General features: G+C 39.4%; 1 protein-coding gene across 1 annotated transcript in view; it reads right to left on the bottom strand.

Moving 5' to 3' along the window:
• Positions 1-21,054, bottom strand: part of Arhgef26 (Rho guanine nucleotide exchange factor 26) — a 123,315-nt gene that overhangs the window by 54,952 nt on the left and 47,309 nt on the right. Inside the window, exon 6 of the mRNA XM_013159884.3 lies at positions 1,359-1,511. Coding sequence (XP_013015338.2) covers positions 1,359-1,511 — 153 coding nt within the window. The remainder of the gene's footprint in view (positions 1-1,358; positions 1,512-21,054) is intronic.

Here is a 21,054-nt window from a genome sequence, read left to right as displayed (position 1 = left end):
TACAGTAGGAATTATTCACATTTTTAAAATCCTACAAAACAAGATGATTCCAAAGTTAGCTCTAATGTAAAACTTTATTTCCAAACATGACTGGGCATGCTCAGGAGTTTCAGAATGACTTCTGTCTCTGCATAAGCACATCCCAGCAGTGTGTTGGGTTAGAATAAGTGAATGATGTGATTTTTGTCCCCCTAAGGAACCTTCCACAATGTCCAGAGGCATTTCTAGAATCAAGTGGGTATCAAGGATGCTGTTAAGTACCCTACAATGCACAGGACAGCCTTCCGTAACAAAGACTTATCCAGCCTGAAATGTTAATAATGCAGACACATCTTTATTTGTATGAAAAACCACATTTGAAGCTGGTAGATGTGACTTTTCCAACCTGTACCTATGACCATTTCATGGTGATGTGGAAGACAGAGGGGTACATTCAACCCTTCCTGACAACATGGGGACCTTGACTATTTCTCCAAGCAGCCAATAGGCAATCATCACCAACTCATCACCCATCATCTCCAAAGGGAACTCATACACTGCACAGAGCTGACCAGAGCGCCATGCTCTGATCATAAATGCCAGGATCACAGCAGGGTATGAGAAGGACAATAGGCAAGCTGATTTTACCGCTGCAATTTACAACTGCAAAAGCTGTAAAAAGCTGCTTGTGACAATTAAGGTCACTAAAAAGAAGGTGGTATATAGATAATTCTGAACAACCTGACTCTTACAAAGCTGGAGATGGCATATATCTCACATCATAACTCTTAAAAGCACCGAAAGAAAAAAGGTGTGTGTGTGTGTGTGTGTGTGTGTGTGTGTGTGTGTGTAGGAGAGGACATTAGCACTTGGCTCTTCTTTGCAATATGATTAAAATCTTCAATAATATCTTTTTCTATTCCTTTTTATCAGGGCCCTTCCCTATTTTCTCAGCCCTAGCTCAGCCAGGAAGTGGGAGGGTGGGAATCAGCAATTCCCATGGGAGAAAGATTAAAAGGGCAGAGAAAACCCCGAGCGCTAGCTTCTGCCTCCACCTATTTAAGATCCCGCTCTAGGCCTCAGGCAAACCACTTAATTGCCAGTACCAGTTTACAAAACTGGGAAGTTGAACTCTGATCACCCCTGTGTCTAGGTCAATCAAAACAAAACCAGGCACAACAGGAACAACTATAATTTCGTAAGTGCTTTAGAGAGAAAACTCCACAGACTAGATTTTTTCACTCGAGTATCTTCAATCTAAAAGTAATCCTCCTAAACTCCTCAGGAGGCACTTCTAAATATAATTCAAGTGGTCAGTTAATTTCAATCGTGAGCCTAATTAAAACTAAGTTTGATTGTTAGCATTTAACGCTGCTTACAGCAATTTTTGTAGTGTTCGTTGTTGGTAGACTTCATTTGTGCAGTATTTCACATAGGGATCAAATGTGGATGCTGTGTGCTTTTCTACAATGTCGCTTATATCTTCTATGAGGATATTATTCTGATGTCTTGCTTCCAACTCTGTAAAGAATCTGAGAAAACAAAAAATAGCATTTACACTTTTTCCATGTACTTTAATAGAGAAGACTATCCTCATGTAACGTTAGTACTGCGTATAAGTTTTAAAATATCAGCAGTATACAATAGCAATCCAAAAAGAGCCCAAAAACCTACAAAAATCTCATTTAAATTTAAAATTTTTATACATATTGGTTTGTAATACTGATAACTGTAAACACTTCTTTGCCTTTGAGTTCATTATAGAATACAAATTTCCCTGATTTTTTTCCAAGAATTTCCTAGATATGGGGTGCCAGGGTTATACTGCATATTTTATTGTATTGAAAAGTACATGATAAAACACTTAAATGAATTCTTAAAAACACATTACATATAAACCCAATTCTATATGTCCTTTCTCTCAAAATAAGTACATTATTTTAAACTTATTAATATGCATGGTTTTAAAATATCTTACTAATTTACATGATGATTCAGAGTTGTCAGATTTAGTGTACAGATAGCAAGGTACAGCATGTGTGTGTACTTACCAACACACACGTGCGCACACGCGCACACACATACACACATGCACTTAGACACAGCCATTACTTATCATTCATTTGTTGATGAATAGGGTTATTTCTGTAATGTTGCTATAAATGTTCTTATATTACTATCTGTTTGAATCTGTGTTTTCAAAACTTTTGGGTACAATGTTAGAGATGCAATGTTAACTGCACTAATTCTGTGTAAATGATAGTATATACATCAAAATGTGATGACAGTGTAGTAATCAGGAACCAACACAGAAGAAGCTTGGTCATATGCCAGAGGGAATTTAGGTCACTAAATGAAAACTGAATAAGAAATAATCCTTTTCTTCTGGACACTTACAGTTGAATGACAGATGGGAGGCATGGAGCCAAGTACAATTAAATACAACACTGGATCTGCAACAGAAGTGTGATTTGCACACACTGATTAATAACTATGTTTTGTATGCCAACAGATGTTAGTATATCTGATGGATGGAGGTCCTAGGTAGCTTCAGAATGAGGGCTGGTCACTAGAAAGAGCATGCCATGATTACATGGGTGGAGTTTTCAGTCCCTCTCTCCTAACATCCAAGAAGGGAAGACAGTTGAAGGTTGAGTTGAGTCACCACGGACCCATGATTTCATCAACCTTATATAATAATACCTTCATCAAAACCCACAAGCAATGAGCTTCACAGAAGGCGGAACACGCCGAGGTGCTAGGGAGGCAGCAACTGGGGAGCATGGATGCTCTGCCCCCACTGCTTTCCCTGTGCGTTTTTTTCTATGACTGTCCCTAAGCTATTTCCTTCACAATAAGCCAGTTAACAGAAAGAAAAATGTCTTAATGTGTTCTGTGAACTGCTCTAGCAAATCAGCCTTTAGGAGGTAAATTGGGGGACTTCTTAACTTCATAGCTAAGTGGAAGAGAAATGTGGGTAACCTGAGGACCAATACTTGCAACTGACTTCTGAAGGGAAGGCAGTCTTGTGGGCCTGAATCTTTGAATCTGTGATATCTGCACTCTCTTCCAGTGCAGGACATCCAATTGGTACCCAGCGAGTTGGAGAACTGGTTGGTGTGAGAGGTGTATCCTGACGACTCCAGGGAGCAGAGTGACTGACAGTGCAGTTAACACAGGTGTGGTGACCTAAGAGCTGGACCATAGGTCACCAGCCACAAGGTCGGTGTGATGGAAGCTGAGGAACAGATGACAGCACAGAATGGACCACGTGGCACCAGCAGGATTTCACTCTGAAACTGGCAGCCCAGTGAAGCTGAGGTGTAGCCTGCAGGGGGAAGGGCAGAGAGAGAAGTCTGCAGGCCAGAGGCACAGATTTTACTGCCTGACAATGAGAAACTGTGTGAGGTGTAAGGAAGTCAGTAAATCATCAATCAGACAGAGAAAACTAAGCCCAAACAGATGGCAAACCAGCCAGCAGCGGAAGGGCTAGTATGGGCACACAACAATAAAGACTGGCAACAGAAAAGCAAAAATAAAGGATGTCTATAAGGTAACAATTTAAAGGCAAAATGAATAAGTTGCAGAAATTCAGGAGATGGGAAGTCAACGAAGTTGCTGCGCTTCCTGATCACAGTTTCCACCTACACAACAGGTGGGTTATTAAATCATTAATGAAGACACGGATTTAGGGGAATGGAGGAGAAATAAAAAGGAAGCAGTTTATTTTTCCCAGGGAGATGTCTACTGTACAGTTAAACACAAATCTGTGAGAATTCAGAGGCACTCAAATTCTAGGTACTGAATAGTCAGGACTAGGCTACTGTAACCTAGTTCTCAAATAACTGCAAAATGTTTATCCCAATTTTTTTTAATGCAAACTTTAAGAAACATTCAAAGAAAACCGAAAAACAGCAGAAACTATTCAAGAGGTCTCTATCTTGAAATTTGAGGAAATAAGCATCTTAGCAGCCAATGCATTTTACAGTTTCTTGCCTTTGGCTAACTACAAACAGTCTGAAGGAATGTCACTGTATAACCAAAAACAACAGTAACTTGGCTTTTCCCAATGGAAAAAAAATTCATTTATCACTGTAGAAGGTTTACCAAAGTACAAGATTAAAACCAAGGTAGCAATGAAGTATCTGTTTATGCTACTTACTTTAATATAAACTAAGTCTTTTAGCATAATTAAGACATAATTTAAAGCTTTCTATGTTAAATACTCTATTAGTTATTTTGGCAAATTCGCAAACTTTGTGAAGTGAACTAAGCTACAAAAAGACCAAGAAACTATTCTCAAACTGTGAAGTATTATTTCAGAAACCAAGAAGTCTGGCAATTCAAATAAAATCTGAAGCAAAGCCGATAGCACTGTGGTGGCTGGAATGAAACCTAAATGAGTTTATGAAGTAATCTGACTTATATGAAAGGCAATTGTTTTTTGGCAGTATTGTGAACTGAACCCAGGACCTCATGTATACTAGGTAATGTTGTCCCGCTAAATTACATCTCTGGCCCTTTTTTCACAATTTTATCTTGAGCCAGCATCTTGCTAAATTATCCAAACTGGCCTTAAACTTGTGATCCTTCCGTCTCAGCCTCCAAGTATCTGAGATTACTTGGGATTAGATGTCTGCCAACAAGCCCAGCTGGAGGACAGCTTCTTAATGGCAATTTGTATTTTAATGCTATGAATTTTTTTTCTAGAATGACACCCTAACTCTTTCCTCTTTGTAGTACTGTATTTACAACCAGCCATGCTACACAACCTTTCTCTTTCCTATGAAACGTCTAACCTCTTCTCAAAAGGCTAGATTCTGAGAGATCTCCTGTGGACCAGAGAAGGCTGCCTACAAACACTCCTTCCTAAGCAGAACCCCCACCTGCCCCGATGTCAGGTCACTGTCACCAGCACACTCACACCCATACTCCGAATAAGTGCAGCCTGCCAGGCGAGCTCCTGAGCTCTGTAGACAATCGTCAGACACTCAGGTCACATGGTGAGCCACCCAGGAGGGAGGACTTCAAGAGAATGCAGCTAAAGTTCCAGTTTGAAGAAAGAGGCTGATGTAGAACTTGGTCATGGTCTGAAACCCAACCTTGAACATTTCCTAGAACTGCAGACATTGTTTCCAGAACTTTCGGCTTTTTGTGACTGTTTCCGATAATCTTAAATGTGGCCGAGGTTTTGAGGAAAAACCAAAGTCAACAGTGTAGTAGCTGTTGCTGATATACTTAGTGCCATGCTTTTGTTAGATTATAGCTGCCACTGTATAGCAGGTAGAAAAGACCTGTACGCATGACATACTCATGGCCCTTGTACCATTACTGACAAACTTCTTAAAAACCAGCTGGTGGTATAACTGGCTCGTCAGAACTCCTGAGAGCTCCTGGAAAGACTGTACAGCCTAATATACTGAAGAGGAAATCAAAACATTTAATACGGACCCAAATAAATCCATTTTTATTAATCAACCAACAAAAGGTTCTCACATACGTCTAACATAGGGCAACAGGCCTTGGTAGGGGCCAAAGACCAAACACTCAATAAACATCACCACTGTCCACTGTGCCAGGTGCAGTCCACATACACTGTCTCATTTCCTTCACTCCTCAGGCTTGCTGGGTAAGAGGCCCATTGCAGCCATTTTGCAGGAAAAAAACCGAAAACCAAGAGAACTCAAGTCAGTACTCTAAGCACCTGAGCTTTACTATGAATCCAGGGCAGAACCCTGTGGCACTAGAGCCTGTGGCCTGTATTCAGAGCATCACAGCTGCTGCCTCCAGACTCAGGTGTGAGCTGATCTTGCCCACCTGTTACTATCTGCTGGCTCCCAACCTAGACATACATTAGGAAGAACAGCCCCGGTGAAGAAGTATGTTACTGTCCGAAAGGGCTAACTGTTACATCATCCAGGTAAGGAAGAAACACAGATCGGCCTGGTAAGGACCTTCACAGGAGATCTACGCCATGGCAGTACGTGAGGACAGCTGAAGAGTCAGGAGAGTCAACAGGCCTTATCACAGTAGTAAAGCCTCTAAGAAACATAATCAGGAGGGCCACAGGCAGCAATGTACTCTGGTCAACCTAGCATGATGGAATATAGCTCATGGCGTCCTGTGAAATTCTCTGGGTATCATTCATTCCAGCCCTCCCTGTCCCCTGCTACCCTGTCCTTTGCCTTATGAACTCCTACTCGTCCTTCAGTATCAAATTAAATTTCAACTCATCCAGGAAACTTTCCCTGACCTTAAATGGGATGGGTAAGGCTCCCTTCTTTTTATGGCTTCACAAATCCCTATACTTCTCCTTCAGGCTCCCACTATGATCACAATTATATATTTGTGATTGGTGCTTGCCTTTATCTCTCCTAGCCAGGTTTGTGTTCAGCACTATATACCCAGGACTGAGCCATAGCACCTAGAACTTTGAAGACAGATATTTGTAAGTAGATATATGGATGAGAAAATCAAACTTGATGTTTTAAATCAAAAGTTATAATAAAAATGAAACCTGTTCAGGAAATTTTGTTATTTTTCTAAGAATGTGATACCTATAAATAGGTCAAGTCTCTTCCTTGCTTTTCTTTACTGTAAATCAAGTCAGCATGTACTGAATGACCGTAAGTTGGGTTCCCAGAACTACTCTAGTAGGAGTCCTTTCCACAAACGGAGACACAGACTCATAGAACAAGCTTTTTCATTTGGAAAAGGGTCACTACTAAAATGAAACCAATTTCAGCCTGAGTGTCTTCAATGCCAGCTACATTTTCTGAAAAACCTGCCAGACCAGTTCTCCTTCCACCAATTTAGGAAGATTCCAGTGAAGCTAAGAAGTTCAGCACTCAGTGTTCTATCTCTAGAAACACAGAAAGCAGAGTTCTGGTTAGAATCAAAGCTGTGCTGTGTCTTTCTTAGAGATGTCATCTGTGGTTTTTTTTGGTAACAGGAATCAAACTCAGGACCTCATACTTGCTAAACCCCTAAGCTATATCCCCAGGACCCAAATGGCAACCTTTCAAAGTACATTTCCTTTATTAATCTCCATCTGCCCAAAGCAAACTCAAATTACTCCTGGACTTCTGCCTCACTTGAATGAGCTGTCTGTCAATCTGTACAGCCGCAGTACCCTGCCAGAGAGGGTCAGATTCACTTAGGCTGAAGACACGTAACACACAAGCAAGTTTCACATGTCTAAGTCGCTGTTATATAATAAAATATCTTCACTAAACAAAATACTTCAGATAAGTGGTAGCAAAGTATTTATGTGCTATGAAAAGTGCTTTCCACACAACAGAACATTCTGTACTCTATCAAAATGAATTTATAGTATGCTCTGGGTAAGTGAGCTTAGGACTTATTTTTATTTTGTATCACTATTTGTTCTTTCTTTCTTTCTTTCTCTTTCTTTTGATGGTCATGTTAACTCTCCTGATCAATATCAGTTTCCTTTAACATGCTGGATCAGGGATAGCAAGCACCCAGCAAGAGCACCATGACAGGCATCATAACTGAGGCCCTCTGCTCAGGTACAAGCTGTGCACGCCAGGCTGTGCATTACCAATCAGTCAAAATCGTGCTAAACAAGGGAAAGCTCAGCTATGAATTCTTTACCAGACTAACGCTAGTAGGAAATGTATTAAGTATACAAAAATACAGAGATATTAATATTACTTCTCAATCAATCTGACCTGGAAAACGTCTCCAGAGGTTCTTTCCCCAGCAGACTATGTCTTTTCATATTCTATTTCGGCTTTTTATTCTGAAATCCTGTCTCTGGGTTGAATAACAAAAGGATAAGGCTTGAAATTAAAAACAGTTTTGATTTTTAGACGATAGGATGGAAATAAGCAGAGAGGGCAAGGATTTAACTGTGGATAATAGGGGGGATGAGTATGTTTAAAATTATTCCATTGAAACCCCCCAAAATGTGAATGGGGTGCAGTTGAGTCAAAAAGGGTGATAGGGATGAAATGATTAAAATATGTTGTCTGCATGTAGAAAGCTGCCTGTTAATCTATATAACCAATATGCACTAAAAAAAAAAAAATGTAGTTAAAAAAAAGTAGCTTAGAATATGGCAAAAAAAAGTTCCAAACAGAAACTTTCTGGTTGCTCACACTCCCTTTTGATAGCTACTGTTTGATTCTTCACATCCAATGGGAAACGGATAAAGAGATGGAGGGAGGGGAGAAGGAGGGACAGGCCAGGGGATGGAGAAAGGAATTAAGATGTGCTAAGTGCAGTGCCCAACTCCCCCCACACAGAATGTAAACATTATGAACTATAAGTGTGTCAGAAATCTTTATAAAACTCTAGGGAAATTTTTATTGAAAAAAAAAAAAAAAGCATTACCACTGTGTTAAAACTTTTAGAATCTGCATGAAAATAAGACAGAGCGACTAAAGTGTAAGAGCTAAGGTAACGGTACTTCCAAGACTTTGAATCCAGTTTTCTTATCTGTAATACCATATAACGCAAAGCTCAGGTTTAATGCCAGATCCACACAGCACTCCAGTTTAAGGTACCAAGAGAATCCCAAAGCAAGAGGGAGCAGGCCAGGGAAAGTCAGAGCAAAGAAAGACTGAAAACCAAGTACATCCCAAGACCCTTCCACAGTATTCAAGGCTACGAATCATTTAGTCTTTCTTCTTTAGTACTATACTGTGTGCTAAAAAGAATGTAAACAGGATCATGCAAGTACAAGAACAGCACTAAAAAGTCCTTGAAATGTTAATACCATTAGACAGAGTTTGTGTTTAAAAGTGAGAATTTAAAGGACTTATCTGAATCTGCCTCACAGAAAAACACTGCAGGAAAAGAAGCTTGTTCCCTTGGTAGCCTTTCACATACTGGAGTCTTTTATTTCAGTGGTACTCACATGTATTCATCCATATTTGAATGTCTCTGAAAACTGAGGATAAACTACAATGACAAAAAGCACATACTAGTACTCTTATCAAAATGTCCTTAGGAGATATTTTAAGTCGGTGTATGCATGGGTCTGGGATGCTGAGTTACTATAATACTTTCAGTTTATAATTGCATTTATTAATTTCTATCTATTGAAACGCTGCCTCCTCTTATCCCCCAATTTTTATGACTATGAAGACCAAGTTCAAACATGCCTATTCACTACTGGAGCCCCAGGGCCCAACCAAGAATGACAAATCAATAAGTAAGTTGAGAATTTACCCTAGTTACCTATTACCCTTCCTTCCCCGGTTAAAGTGGCACTTTCCAAGGAGATGGATAGCCAGCGATAATATGAAGCAACTACCTACCAGGTGTGATACAATCACCACACCAAAACATCAAGGTGTTCAGGCCAGCAGTCAACCACGTGAGGTAATGCTGAACTGCTCTTGGCGAGGCCAACTTCCTCAGCTGTCACCCTGGGCTGGCAAATATCCTGGTGCATGCTTGTTCTCCTTCCATAGCGCCCACTGTGCAGGGATTGTACTGACATGAATAGTTTTGCTAACCCATTGCCTGGCAAGAGTCCTCTGGAAACACAAAACCTAGAAAAGGTCTACGACTTCTAAGGAACTGTTTCTTTGTAGTCAGTGACAGCTACATAACCAATCCTCCAGCCCTTTCACCTCGGCTGCCTGGAAGGGTACTGCCTTGCTGAATCTTACTCCCAGTAATCCCACATTTGTTCTCTTCATCCCCGACTTGTTTTCTCTTTGTCACTTAAACAGCTTCATTGTATACATATCTTGAATTGCAAGCTGCCGAGGACTTCTCACAGATGCAGTTGGGAAATATGTTGATTCGTTCTTGCTGCTTGGAAACAGCACTGAGAATGAATTCACAGAATACTGGAACAACATCAAGTAAAACAAGAAAAACCTTTTCATGCCAAAGCCTCCTTTCCTATTGTGGATTGGTCATCCTGGGATAAAAATCAGCACAGGAAAGAACACGTTTCTCTTCAGGCACTATTTCTAGATCCTTTGGAGAGATTGCCTATGATATTTCAAGTCAGAATTCAGGCAACAGGTAAAAATAACATGAAAATGAGGTCCCAGATCTTTGCTCACTGTGGGTTTCTTTGAGGCGTGTCCAACCTGCCTGGCTTGGCTAGGCCACACTGTGTGAAGAGAAACTGTCTTGGACTGCATATAAGATATATAATATAGTTAATGTACACGAGTAACAAAACTTCCTTTTTAAAATATTTTTTATTACCACAAAGGTTGGCCACCCTTACAAGCTGTCTTCCTAAAGAAAGAAATGCTTTCTAAAGCTCTTATTAATTGAAGAAAGAAGAAAAAAGAAAAGACAGAACTTGGAAAAACTCTAGAGGTCACATTCCTATGCCACAACATCCTAAGACAAATGATGCACATTTGTACGAAGGAAAAAGATGTCCACGTCCTCTACAACATTCTCAAACCCACTGCCCCTCTAGTTGGCCCCTTTCATACAACCCCACCCTACACTTTTATCTAGAACTTTAACAACACTTCCTTTTTAGAGGCTTATTAGTATTGGTTAGCAAAGCATCAGAAGAGTGGGATCTATGGATTCAAGCAAGTTCCGGCTCTGGCTGGGAAAAGTAATAAAATTCTGCTTCTACCTATATTAACGTAAAACACATGACCCCATAGAGAACTCCATGCCGACTGTCAGTCCCACTGCACATGGTGACCAGCTCAAGAAAGACAAGTGTGGTCAGCTGAGGAGAAGAGAAAAGACCCAATAAACCAGTGTCTGGGGAGAAAGAAGGAATGAGAAGCAAGAACATGTGATTTGCAAGCCTTCCAATCCCCCCTGGACCCCAAACATCAGGCTTTCTGTCTCCTCTGTTCTCCAGCCCTCATGCTCTCCCTTCCACTGACGTGAGGGTCTGGGATCTCTTATTATAGCAGTGAACTCTACCAAGACACCTGTGAGGGAATAATTTAGTTCCAGATAAAGTTCACGCTACCCCCCACCATACTATGCGCTATGGTGAGACCTTTCATGTACCACACACGTCAGTCACATCCTGAGTGCAGGTTCCAGAGGCAGGCTGCCTTCGTCTCTGTCCCTTCCTTCACTACCACATAAACTTACGTGACCTACTCAACATGCCTGTGCATCCTTCTCTTCATTTATAAAATGGAGCTAGTGACTGTATGATCTCAGGAGGGTTACATGATGTTTAAATGAATGAAGACACATTCAGTGCTTAGAATGTGGTCTGAGAAGGGGGACATTTCTCATGTGTGAACACTATTTTTAGCCCTAGCCTCTAATCATTGTGAGGAACAGGTCATGTCACAGTGAAGAGACTCTGGACCAAGCAAGACACAGGCTTATCCGGGAAAAACAAGAAGGTACCACATTTTTACAGTCCCTTGTGGCAAGTTGAATGATGACCCTCAAAGATGGTGGTACATGCCTGTAAACACAGCACTGTAAGAGGCTGAGGCAGGAAGACCACAAGTTCAAGCATAGACTAGGCAACTTAGCTAGACCCTGTCTCAAAATAAAAACAAACAAATAAATAGTGCAACGGGTGAGGTCACTGAAAAGGCTACAAGTTAACTTCCCAGTAGCAAACACACACATAAAAGCCCATGCCTAATGAATATGCCATTTTACATGGTAAAATGAGTTGGCAGATGTGATTAAGGATACTGAGATGGGAATATTGTCCTGGATCATCCAAGTAGTCACAAAAGTTCTTCTAAGAGGAAGGAGGGAGGATCAGGGACAGAGAAAATATGTAAAAACAGAAGCAGAAATCAGAGAGAAGATGCTATGCAGCTGGCTTTGAAGACAGGAGAGTCACAAGTCAAAGAATACAAATGGCTCCCAGAAGCCGAAAAGAGAAAGAAATGGGCTCTCTCCAAGAGAGTACACAGGAAGCAGCCCTGATGGTACCGTGTCTTCAGCCCAGTGAGACTGAGTGCAGACTTCTTCTAACTAGGGAGAATAAATCACTGCTGCTTTAAACCACTAAGGTTACAGTAATTCATTACAGCAGCAATAGGAAAATAATATATTTCCTCAGTCCATTTTAGAAACTCTTTCTTCCAACTTCCTGTTCCTTCCCTGATATCTAATACTTAGTGTCCACATTCAGGTACTTTGATTACTGGTTCCAGGGCTTCACTGAGACAGCTCCATCCATACCAGAAAGCTAGAGGATGCATCCAGTAACTACTGAATGGTGGCTATGCACCAGGCTTCATGCTAGGCCCACAACACACACAGCCCAAGATAATTCCAACAAAACTTCCAAATGCTCAGAACCTAGGTGCCCAGGGAGGCTAACCCTTTCTGTTCTGCTCTCTCCAAGCCCTACTCCAGGACGGCATCAACTGCTGAACACCTGGGATGAAGGCGGAAGCAAACGCTTTCCCTTCAAGGTTCTCTCCACAATCACACTGGTGACCACCAGGAAGGAGAAAGGAGGAAGGGGGCGACAGAGGCGAGGGAATGGCCTAAGCAAAAATGGGAACACAGGTTGTGCCTAGGAACTGTGGGGGTGGACGTCAAGGTCTGCTGATGGTCTTCAGAGGAACCACCAGGTCTCTAAATTTTCATGCCAGGTGTGTTGTGTCAGCACAATTATTCATGCGTGACTTTTGAGGAAACAAGAAATGTATAGCTCTTAGAAGATTTTCAAAGAGAACCTTGATGCAAAGATGTTTAAGGACCACTAGCTTGTGTAATGAAACACCTACCACCGAAGAATACATGGACTCTGGAAATTTACTGGAAGATGAAATTATAAATGTACCCTGGGCCTAAACTGTAAACGCTACAGTATCATGTTAAGCAATTTCAATTCCTTCTGCAAGGTAAGTATCAAAGAACCACTGAGGTTTCTGGTGTTTTTCAAAGGTAACCCTGGAGGAAATGGGTGAGGCACTGGATGTGGGGTTGGGGAGGGCTGAATGGAGGTGCTCAGTAGAAGGCACAGTAGAAGGAGGTCAGCCTCAGTCTACATCACCATTCGTTTAGAAGAGGAGGCTGGCAGTTCTCAAAGTGGCTGCTTAAGAGTTTTCTTATGCATGTGAGTTTGATTTATTTCACTTATGAATATGGTCTCAAGTTGCACCTATTATAATACCATATAGTCTCCGTAGTATAAGAAAGGTAAGAGTACAGGAGAGTTTATGAGTATCATGATTCCTCATTACATTGCTCTGAAGCCTTATAGTGTCTGCATTCATTGGTTGGAATGGTTTTATCCTAGTTTGATTTTTATTATCTGTGATAGTATAAACAGCTATTTTAAAGAAAAGAAGACATTAGAATATCCAGTGCTGATTTAGTATCATCTTACTCTGAAGTCCTACTATGCTTTTGTTCTTCTGTTTCCTTTGGTTCTATCCTGTTATATCTTATTGGATATTATTATGTTATAGTATAAATAAATTTTCTATGGAAAATGAGATAATATAGGAGCCTTTGTTCGTTCTCTGCTATTTGGTTCTGAAAGCCCTGTAGTGCTTTCATTTTCTTGAATGATTTTATACTGTTTTGTTATGTTTGATACTATCATATATGAAGCTATGCTCAACTATTTCAAAGAAAGAGACCTCATGGTAGTTACTGCTTATCATGGGTTGTCTTGTGGTAAAATGCTGTGTTACTTGCATTGTTCTGATCTGATGTGCTTTTTTATGTCCTCTTTTGTCTTAATCTCTTTAAAATAAAAAATTTAAAAACATAAATACCACAAAATGCCAAAAAAAAGTTTTCTTATGACTCAACAATTCCATTCCCAGGTATGTACCATCCAAGAGAAACTGACACTTAATTATATACATATATTCATGACAGCATGATTTATAACAGCAAATAGAGAAACCACCAATGTCTATGTATTAATGAATCGATAAACAAAATGTGGTTCAGTTATATAGTGAAATCAAAAGATAAAGTATTGATACGTTACAAATGCATTAACCATTAAGACATTATGCTAGTGAAGGAAGCTAGTAATCAAAGATCACAATTATATCATTTCATGAATCTGAAATAGCCACAAAAGCCAGCCAGACAGAAGCAAAAAGCAAAGTGATAGTTGCCTAGAACTGACGAATTTGGAGGTAAATGGGGAATAAATGCTAATGGAAATAGCACTTATTTTTCAGAAATGAAACAATATAAACTTGATCGTGGTGATGTTTGTATAATTCACGAAAATATCAGAACACCACTAAATTTTATCATTTAAGTGGAATATTATTAAATTATCTCAACAGAGCTTTTTTAATAAAAAAAAAGGCAAGAAAGTAGAGAGATGGACAAGAGTTGCTATCAGCTAATTCTGTTCACATACAGAGCACAACATTTTCCAACTTCCTCTTAAAGCAGATTCTGTATGTTTCATTGCTTTACAATTGACTCTTGTAGAAACCCCAGGACTTTAACAATAAAGGAGAGCTGTGCTGCTTGAGGCAGGGTCAGGAGGCCCAGAGTCCAGTAGTTTGACTTCTCTGACATCCAAATTGGCAGACTCCAGAGTGCCTTCAGGCCCGTGAAATATAATCTGAAACCATTCTAAAGGTCCAAAAAGCCAGGAGACGTGGGAATGTTAAGCATGGTTGCAGAGTCAGTGAAAGGGAAGTTAGCCAAAATGCCCCATTCACACCAAGTTAAAGGCACCGTGTCCTCACCTAAGACAGCCTTGTTTCAGTGAACACCTTCATATCTATGTCACAACTGTGATCCTACTTAACCACCATACAAGACCCCTACGAAGAGGGTATAAAGCTTTCATTTATAGAAAGCTAGTAAAGGTTTCATTTTTATACCCTCTCTAAGACTCTCTGAGAGGGCCATGGCTGGCAATTTAGTCCAAAAGGGTAAAAATTTTCAGGAAATCTTTTTCATACCCAAAATCTTATCTAGCATCTAAGTATAAGCAGAACCGTGGCAACCTTCAACTTTCTTTGGTAATGGTGAATTTAGAGTTACAAAATATGCTATTACTTTCAAGAAATGTTATAATGTGTGTACTTTTAAATTGGTATTGCCTCCTACTAGTCAGTAATTTATAAATCACAAACAGTCACATTTTGCCACTGTTTATAGTCTGCTTCATATATGCACTCTCTCCTTCTCTTATTTCCTTATTAAGACCCTGGTCTCAAAACATACAACTTCTAGTGTTTCTTTATGGCACACCCACCTATTTCTTTGCTACTTCGATCCACTTGAAGAACTAACCTCCTTCTAAAAACTTCTCTGCAATCATCACCTCCTTTCTCTGAAATATCAAGAGAACCCAGCTTTCCAAACCAAATCCCTAACTCTTGACTTCTAACAGTACATCTTCTAAGTGAAGCGCACCGATACCCACTTCGACTTTGCTCCTTCCCACTCAGCCTTCTCAGCCAATTAAAACAGGCCAGTCTGAACTCGTGATCCTACCCACACAGTGCAATACAGCACCATTGTGAAATCTCCTTTTGTTACATGAAAAGGATGTTGATGCCAGGTGCCCATGACTATGTCATTCACCAAAACTCGTAGTGCCTGGTCTCCACCGAGGTGATGGACTGAGCTTGCCATTCCATAGTTGTCTTTACTTAATCCCATAAATGCAGTGGAAGTCACTGGAAAAAACTAATGGGCTTGGACTAGTATACACACACACACACACACACACACACACACACACACACACACACACATTTCCTCCAGGGAGGGTGGCACTGTGATTCTTTCAGGAGCGATGGTCTTCAATTTTAAAGGAACGGAAGAAGGAGAGATGCGAGTGCTATAGGACAGCTGGATCGTGGGACCCAGGGCCTGGCAGGGCCCGGGACAGCTCACCTTGTGGGCAGATGCTCTCATTTCTCTCAAAAAGGACATGGTGAAAATGTCTCAGGCACCTGTGCTTACAAAGCCAGCACAAACTTCAACGAAAGAGCGATTCCCTGATAGCTTAACTATAACATGTTAACATATAATACCTTATACTTTCCAAGTAGTTTTATGTATCTTTCCATTAAATACTAGTACCAATTCTAAGTGTTTTCCTAGAACTCATAAAAGCTATGCAAAGTGAATACCCACTGGTTTTCATCTAAAACAAAACAAAACAAAACAATATAGAAAATTTTCCCTTTGGTGGGGTCTGAGGGGTAGAGGACTAAAAATCCCAATTCAGCTACAGTCAAAATAGTACTATTTAAAATAAAAACATTTGTAAGCGAGATGTGGAGACACATGACTATAATCCCAACACTCTGGGGGGCTGAGACAGGAAAATGTCAAGTTTGAGCCCACCCTGGTCAACTTAGCAAGACTTTATTTTGAAATAAAAAAAATACGAGGCAGGCTTGTAAAAGCATTGTCGTATGTCCTCATCTACGAGACATTAGCTCTGTGTGACTTCTGGCTCCTTCCACAAAGTCAAAATGAACATGAAAGGTAAAATCATTTGAATCTGCTCAGGACACGGAGGCAGCTGCAACAGCACTTCTGAGAGAGGCACTCCTGAAAGAGGACTTCCAGAGCTGCTTCAAAAGTGGCAAGGGCCATGGGCTAAGTGTGCTTCAAGGAAGGGGCGGCATTTTTTATCAGTCCTTGTCTGCAGGATACACTGCTTACAGTCGATTTGGGGAATGTGTACGTGTATGTCATACAACTTGGTTCTTTTTTTAAAAACCCCTCCCTCGGCATCGCTCCCACCTCCCTCTCACTGTCTCCAAATCATCCTTCTTCACTTTTACTCTTGTTGCCATTACTAATCACATCTCATGATTATGACATTCAATGTCTACATTCTTTGAATTTATTCGGTTCCTGTACACAGCATATCTTTATTCTGCTTATTTCCTCTTTCCCTACAAGGAGGAGTATTTTGAGGGGGCTAATGGCAATGTAGCTCAAGTTGTAAAAAAAAGAAAAAAAAATGAAATATCATATTTTAAATCACACCACATATTTCATTTCCTTGGAAAGTTAATGACATGTGAAGTTCTACATGAAAAGGGATATCACAATGCCTGCCTCTCTGTCCAACAAAAGAAATACCACAGTTACATATGCAAGGCAAGTCATTCTTTAACATTTTGATTTAAATGCAGCTGCAGGCGTAGGGACAGAGGTCCATATTCTAACCAGAAACATTTAAAATAAGATGCTCTACAGAAACCTTTAAAACAAGATGAAAGGAATACCATCACTTTTCTGAAACCTTCAAAACCTGAGCTTTACCCTCTATTCTATGACACAGAGTGGATAAATTCAAATTTTTTAAAATAGTAGATGCTTGAAGCATTGTATTATACATAGATTCTTCACTAGTAATTGCAGTCCAGACCAAGGTCACTCACTGTATTTGGGACCTGCAGGAACTTAACACTACACCAGTCTTCTCCACTATCTTTCTTTCCAGTTCTTACACAAGCTGTATTTCTCTTTTCCATGCATTTCTTAGCTTTTTGTAGTTACTTTACATTCTTGCCAGGCCAACTCAAGTTTTAACTTTTTAACCAGAAAAAAAAAAAAAATGACTGACTGATGTATGTGTATTCCATTTTCATTGATATGCTCTAATATTAAAAAAAACTGATAGAAATATTTGACTTATTGTCCATCTAATTTCAGCAGTTATGGGGAGGAACGAAGGAAAGATATGCACTAATTATCACTGAGTTATACAACTTTCATTTGGTAATGCCTAAAATTATACTATATTGATGGCAAGTGTATTTGAAAGTGTTTCTGCTTCATTTCCCTAAATCCTGGTGTCAGCTTTCACTCTAAAACATTAAGACATATGTTTCTCTCTTCTTTCTAATCTGGCTCAATTTGGGAGAGGGGTGACAGAAGGATTGAAATTATTAGTTAACATGAGTTAAACAAGCTTGTTTTTATAAAATTTGAATTAGCTCTCAACATTTAAAAAGGAAGTCTGCCCACACATCTAGGTCCCCCAGCTTTCCCTGAAATACAAAATCTAGCAACACTGGACTCACACCCCACATTCTGGTGACTCCTGCCACTCAGAACTGCTCCACACCCATCCTCCCTTACTTAGTCATGTGACCTGGTTGATATATCTCCCTGGTGTAAGGCCCCCCACCCTGCACTCAGGTCTGGATCTGCACCCTGGCATATCACTTAGGATCTGAGAACTTACTACTTGCATTGCTTAATACACCTAGCTGAATACCTGCTTTTAAAAAAATGAAAGTGTCTCTTGCATCCATTAGGGCAAGGATTATACAGTATGAAGTATTAAAGAATTTAGTGCACAGTGGCTTAAATAATGATGGGAGATGCTATTATCATTGTCAAACAACAAAGAATGGAAGAGATATTTGAAAATTTCCACTGAAGCCAAAAAGTTACTGAAATCTAAATTTATATTTTATTTAGGAGCACACTGAATTGGTAAGGATTCACTAGACTTTTGTTTGCTTGTCACTTGTTTTACTTATAAAAAAATCTCTGTAACCTCTGTCATTCAATTGCTAAGAAAAATAGCACACTGTTCACTGGAAATGGTTTCATACATATCTTAATCTGTTCAACTCCCCTAAAAAGTTTCTCATATCAATATTAAGGGAGGAACAAGATACTATAACTTTTGTTAACTTGTAAAGTGTTACTTACACTGTGAAGAATTAACTGCTGTAGTTACCTCAAATTTTGACAAATGTATGTCTATTTTTGTCTTTCATTATAAAGATTTTACAGTTGGCAAATTGCAATAATTGGTACCTCTGAAAGAACTGTGATTAATCAGGAACTTTCACAGTTCAATTACAGAGGAGCAAATGCAAGAAAAATTATTTCTAACCATTACTTTGTAATCATAATGTTGTCTTGGTGAATTGAAATCAGCAGGAAAACCTTATCTATTTACATTCATAATATGAGCCAGAATAAACTATACGAAATGCCATGTCCAATTATTTATACCATATTGGAAAACGTTCAGGGCAGTAATATAATGAATTTTAAGGATGGCTGGGAGAGGGAGTGTGGCAAAGAATCCATAGAAACTTTGCAGAAAAATTCTCTTGCAATGTGGAAATTTATTAATAGTACCCAGCAGGATACACTATACATCCTGATGTTAAGTAATTTGTGCTGTAAAACCTTAACAGTGTTTCAAATGTTAATTGTAACTAATATATATATTGGTATAAATATAGGCTCTTTTTAACTAGTTTAACTCCACATACTGAATAATTTAACTTCCACAACAACCCAAAGAAGTAGGCACTGCTTTCATTTGCCTTTCACCTACGTGGATGACGAAGCAGGAAGACATTAAGTAGGTCACCCAAGGCCACAAAGGACCGGGACTTATAACCCTGGCTGACTGACGACACTGGTCACCATCCACTACTGTCAGGAGTATACCTCTTAGCAACCTTAGCAAAAGGTCTCAATCTTTAAAATGTTTAAAACAAGCAACTAACACAGATTTTTTTCATACCCTTCCCTGAGTTCTTTAATTCCTAAAATACTGTTTTTATTTTCCTTATATCTAAATTGTTCCTGTTGTACCTTAGAGTATAACGAGAGAAATAAACACAAGTAGAACTAGTGAAAACTGAACTGCTTAGCTCCTTTGGGTACTAGAAGCCTCCAGTCACAACACTGTCATCTGCTGACCAGGATATTACCTTGTCTTACGCATGTTTCTATGGATATATACATTTGTTCATTAACACTGAACTCATGCCAATAGCAATATCATGATAATTACAACCGCATAACTACGTTGATTTGCTAACCCTGGACTCACGGCCTGCAGCACCACACCGTGTAATATATAACAGCACTATTAACTCATCTAACACAGGCATCTTCTGCAGAGCTACACTACAGTCTTCTTGCTGTGAAACACCAGACACTTCATAGCACTTCAGCACAGTTCTTGAGGATCAGCAAAATCACCACCAAAACACCAAAATACAAAACATAAATATGGCACTAAATCACCAAGAGGACACCTATTTATAGTATAGTATTTATAGTAAAAAGCAAGGTGCCTTGTTCAATTTCAAAAAACTGAAACATGTACATAGAAACAATCACAAAATAAAATAAAAAGTAAGAGACTGGGTATGCAACATAAGAACCTGACAAGTCAAGCTAATGATCTAGTGACCATTCAGTTAATCAAGTTTTATAATTTCTACTTCCAACAAATTACCTACATTTTTAAAAAAACAATGTTATAATCTTAATAGAAAAATCTATTAACTGTTAAACATTACCTAAGGACATGGTGTAAAAGGAGTTACGAGGAAACCAAAAGCATAAATCATATAAATTTCCCCTAAGCTAGATAAACAGACAGTATCCAAATCTTTCAGACTTATAAATCCTCAGGAACAAGGAAATAAAAAAATATGCATTCAAATTAGAAGTACGGTTAGTATTTGGAATTGACACAATCCAAGTTCTTCTTTTCTTTAAATAAAGATCTTTACAGTGTGTCTTAAGTGATCAGTTTAATTACACTGCAGAAATTTTGGTCTGTTAAGCTCTCTTCCATTTACTCCAGTTATCCATTTAATAAAGCTACTTGTTAATATAAAATAATTAACAACATGTGACTAGTATGGTATTTCTCCATACGGTCAAAGACCATTAATCTTATGAGACTAATCTGATGAGGAAAGAAAACAGTGATTAAGTGATAGGGAAAGGTCACTTCCCTATCTGTTTGCTCAAGCACCTGTTCTAATACATGTTTATCCCACCAAACTACAAGAAGGAGGGCTTCGTCCATCATGTTTACTGTTGTATCTGCTGGGCCTAATACATGGTAGGTAGGAGGACAACAAACTATTCTTTTAAAAAACTCAGCCTAGCAGGCATGGTGGTGCACGCCTGCTATCCCAGCACAAAGGTGGCTGAAGCAGAAGGATCACTACAAGTTCAGAGCTTATCTGGGCTACACAGTGAGTTCAATGCCAACCTGCCCTACATAGTAAGGAAAAAAACCCAAAAAACTAAAAACAAAAATGCTCAGAAAAAAATAAAACTAAAAACAAAAATGAAGCAAAAATCCTCAACCTGAAATATCTGCATCCAAGAATTAGATGTAATATGCACGAAAAATGCCATATGGTCACAGATTAT

The sequence above is a fragment of the Cavia porcellus genome, unplaced genomic scaffold (assembly GCF_034190915.1).
Source record: "Cavia porcellus strain 051 isolate PalLab524CR breed Dunkin Hartley unplaced genomic scaffold, mCavPor4.1 scaffold_5, whole genome shotgun sequence".
NCBI lineage: Eukaryota > Metazoa > Chordata > Mammalia > Rodentia > Caviidae > Cavia > Cavia porcellus.
Note: the sequence above shows the minus strand (reverse complement) of the source record. Positions and strands in the feature narration are given on the sequence as shown.